Source organism: Momordica charantia (assembly GCF_013281855.1).
Source record: "Momordica charantia cultivar OHB3-1 chromosome 4 unlocalized genomic scaffold, Mcharantia_2.0 BLBB01000004.1, whole genome shotgun sequence".
Classification (NCBI taxonomy): Eukaryota; Viridiplantae; Streptophyta; class Magnoliopsida; order Cucurbitales; family Cucurbitaceae; genus Momordica; species Momordica charantia.
The window spans coordinates 17550769-17554609 of NW_028275162.1; the positions used below are offsets into that span (position 1 = coordinate 17550769).

Below are 3841 nucleotides of genomic sequence, written 5' to 3' on the forward strand. Positions count from 1 at the left end.
CCCCTTTTTCTCAAGGACTTCTTTTTAATTAATATTATATTACCAAAAACCATAGCTTCATTATTATACCCTAAAAATGGTTTATAATTGGTTCAGTAAATATATTGAGCCTAAATATAATCCTTTTCATCTTTTCAAATAATGGTTTTCAACTTGGTTTAACAAAAATTGTTTCTTGAAAAGACCATTTCTAACACAGGACTTTTCAAAAGATGCTTTCTTACACGTTCCAAAACATCAATAAATTTAAAACATATTATAGTTTCAAACGTAGAATAATAATTAAAAAAAAAAAAATTTTGAACCACGTTCCTCCACCAAGATATATGTGGGGACTCAGCATATGACAAAACTACATGTCGTCACCATTCTCTCATCCATGACGACATAATTTTCCACCACTAAAACTCTGAACTTCCTACAAAACAAACCCAAACACCACCCTGCAAAATTTGGGTCCAAACTCGGATCCTTATGAACTTGAAACAAAATTTTCTATCTTCGGTCTTCATATAAGGTTTCTCTCCCGAAAAAGATCCTTCACTCTTTTTTCTCTCTCTCTCTATCCAAGAACATCATTATATTCCCTTTTGATCACTGCTCTCCAGTACACAGATAATAATTGTACATACAATAGCCACACCAAAACAAAGAAGATTAATTAATTTCACTTTGTTGAGTGAATTCTACATGGTCAAAATAACATGATATAAACTGATAAAACCCATGTCATAAAAATTGCATTTGGATCAGTTCAATCTCGCTCAAAGCCCTGTTCAATAACCCTTTCATTTTTAATTTTCCAACTTTCCTAAAATCACAAGTGATTTCTTAGAAAAATATAAGGAAAAAAGACAAAAAGCAAGCTTTTAAACCTATTTTTTTCTTCAATTTGGAAAAGGTTTTGAAAAAATAGAAAATAAAAAGGAGAATGGGTATGAAATGGGGCTTAATTAGATAAAAAAAATCATGTTTGAACCATGTGAGGATGGGATTGGGTGTGTTTGATGAATTAGAGAGACCTGTGTTCGATGATATTAATGTTGTTGTTAGTCCTTTGTCTCTTGGTGCTGCCTGAGGAGGAATGATCTTCGCTACAAACTTTCTCCATCACGGCCTTGAGTGCTTCCTGAATAGAAGTGATGCAGTATTGGTGGTGGTGTTGAGGTTCTTGTTGGTCACCGGAGGAGGAGGAGTCATCGTCTCCGGTGATGAATAAGACGTTCTTTACTCGACCGCCGAGGGTGGTGATCTCGGCTCTTAGAGTTCTCAGGTGAAGGGACTTGAGGGTTTTGATGATCTGCGGCAGAAGATCCGACCTATCCTCGCAACAAAGTGAGGCTTTGATCACAAACTTCCCGTCCTCGTCCGACGCGTCAACGTCCACCGATAGCTCGTCGAGCTCGGTCGGTACCGGACTTACGTCGGCTATCAATGTTGTCTGTCGTTTCAGCTCTTTTACGTGTTGGATTACTTCTGCTAGCAACGACGCCTTGTCCGTCTACCAAAAAACTTGGTGTAAAAATGATAATCTTTTCTTCCATGTTATGCAAATGAGAAGATGAGCTTAATAAATCTTAAAATATTAAAGAGTTTTAGAATATACTGTAGATTCATTAGTTCAATATTTAAAAGAAAAAAAAAATGAATCTTGACAATTTGTTAGAAGAAGCTTAATATTAGTTAGCCCAATATTTAAAAACTTAAGTATTAAAAAAATATTATGATCTTATTAGGTTCGGTGATTCGATCTCAAAAAAAAAAATGGAGAATTTTACAATATACTACTAGATTAGTTCAATACTTCTAAAAAATAGTAAGATAATTTGTTAGAAAAGTCTGATAGAATAGATGAAAGCTTGATAATATACCAAAAATAATAGCAATGTAAACGTCTTTCATTATAAAATCATGGTTAAAGGGTGTTAAATATATCTCACCCTAATGAAAAGTTTCAACAAAACTGCATTATAAATTAAAAGCATTTTGCATCGCATGTGTGTAGCTCGAAGAAAACGCTTCGGTTTCTGCAATCTTGAGATGAGGAATTTCAAGAAAAAAAGGACAAAATTTAACAAGAGTAATTGATCAGAAACTCTTTTAAGCTCTACAAAACTCAGTTTCAGGTTTGTTTTGTTGTAAGAAAAACTAAACGAGATTAGATAGAAAATGAACAAGATCAAAATCAAGTGTTTCCAGCAACCAAAAAAGAAAAAGAAAAAACCTCGTTTGTCTATAGATCTTGTTTGTTTGGTTTTGAATTAGTATGAGTGTCACTGGTCACTGACAAAGATATGAAGAGAGAATAAATAGCGCATGGAAAAACGTCAATAATTATGTTCCAAAAAATATGAAAAAGAAACCGAAAAAAAAGGGAAAAGGGAAGTGGAAAAATTCGTCGTTTGGGAAGAAGAAGATAACCAAGGTCTTCACTATAACACAATCTTCTAAGATTGTACCAAATCTTTACCGTGGGAGTCATTTTCAAGCAAAATTTCATTCTATTTATTTTGGGTTTTGCCCACCCCGATCGGTGGCGCAGTGAGTTTGTGGCTGAATGAGGTTAGCCGCTCCCCGGTTCAAGTTTGTGGAGCGTGTAGTCGAGGTTTCAACCCGGAAAAAAATTCCGCAACATCAGTTACAGTATTGGGTGTTCGTCACCACACCGCTCCGATTCTGGGTTTTTAAAAATTGTTTTGGGTTTTGAGGGGAAATTAGAAAAAAAAAAAGGGAAAAGAAGGGAAAAAACATACTTTTGTGGTGCTGGGAAGCAAGCTACGTAGCTTAGCAAGATGGTTGTTGATTCTCTCTCTTCTTCTTCTCTCAGCTTCGCTGTGGCTTTTGGAAGCGGCAAGAGCTTTGGCGTCCATGATTTCTTGAGCGGTCATCTTGGTCAGTTCGGGCTGCAGCCCGGCCATGGCGGCCATCTGCCCGATTCCGAGATTATTGGAGCCAATATCGTAAGGAAACTGTAGAGATGGATGGTTTTGATTTCTCCTGTTGAAGAAGCTGGCGTAGGAATTTGGCGGCGGGAGGAACGGGTCGTGCTCTCGGATCGGGTTGAACCCGCCCTGGACTTGGGGGACCGTCGTCCACGGCGGCGGCAACATCATCGGAGAAACTTCCGGAAAAATCAATCCTCCTCCGCCGCCGCTTCCGAAAACGTCGCCGTTTTGCTGCATCATCATCGTCGTTTGGTATTGTTGCATTAGAAGCTGTTCTTGAAAGCACTGATCTTCCTCCTTCATAATATCCCAAATCACCTCACTAATAATACCCAAAAAAAACACAAAAATCAGCTAAATCCTTAGGGTTTAGAAAGAAAAGGGGATGAAGAATTTACTAGAAATGAATAAGAGAGACCTGGATTGGTTATAGGGTGGTTTTTGTGATTAGTTTGTTGTGGAGAGAAGACAAGAAATTGTCTCTCTATTTCTACAAGATCTCTTGGATTCTTCCTTTTGGTGTGCCCACTGGATTTGGGGGGATAATATATATGATGGGCTTTTTTCCTTTTTTTTTTTTTTTTTTTGTGAACTTTTGTTGGGATGTTTGATCTGTTTGGTTTGTTGTATTTTCTATGGTTTTGGCTTGTTTCTTCTTTCTTTCTCGCACCACTCTAAATATATAGACTTCTGAGTCGTCTGTGTGGAGCTCCCAATAGCCCCTTTCCCCTTCCCCTTTCCCTTTTCTCTTTTCCTTTCTTCTTACGGCATTCTTTGTCCACTCTTTGCTTACACCAAAAAAGTTGTCTACTCCCTTCTAAAAATATTGGAGATTAAACTTTGTCGTTGTTATTATTATTACTCTCTCTCTCATGCTTCTTTAAAAAAAAAAAAAA

General features: G+C 37.0%; 1 protein-coding gene across 1 annotated transcript; it reads right to left on the minus strand.

Annotated features, from left to right (window-relative positions):
* Positions 1-636: 636 nt before the first annotated feature.
* LOC111023870 (transcription factor bHLH30) lies at positions 637-3622 on the minus strand. The gene is made up of 3 exons (XM_088123510.1): positions 3364-3622; positions 2754-3267; positions 637-1501 (listed from the first exon to the last, which is right to left on the minus strand). The coding sequence occupies exons 2-3, from the start codon at positions 3246-3248 to the stop codon at positions 1013-1015; spliced, it is 984 nt and encodes a 327-aa protein (XP_087979636.1). The 5' UTR covers positions 3249-3267; positions 3364-3622; the 3' UTR covers positions 637-1012.
* Between the last annotated feature and the right edge of the window lie 219 nt (positions 3623-3841).

Excerpts from the sequence above, each read along its gene's own strand:
- LOC111023870 (XM_088123510.1), bottom strand. The coding sequence starts at position 3,248 with ATGAAGGAGGAAGATCAGTGCTTTCAAGAACAGCTTCTAATGCAACAA. Across the intron at positions 1,502-2,753 it reads TGCTTCCCAGCACCACAAAA|ACGGACAAGGCGTCGTTGCT; the intron begins GTATGTTTTTTC and ends GTTTTTTGGTAG.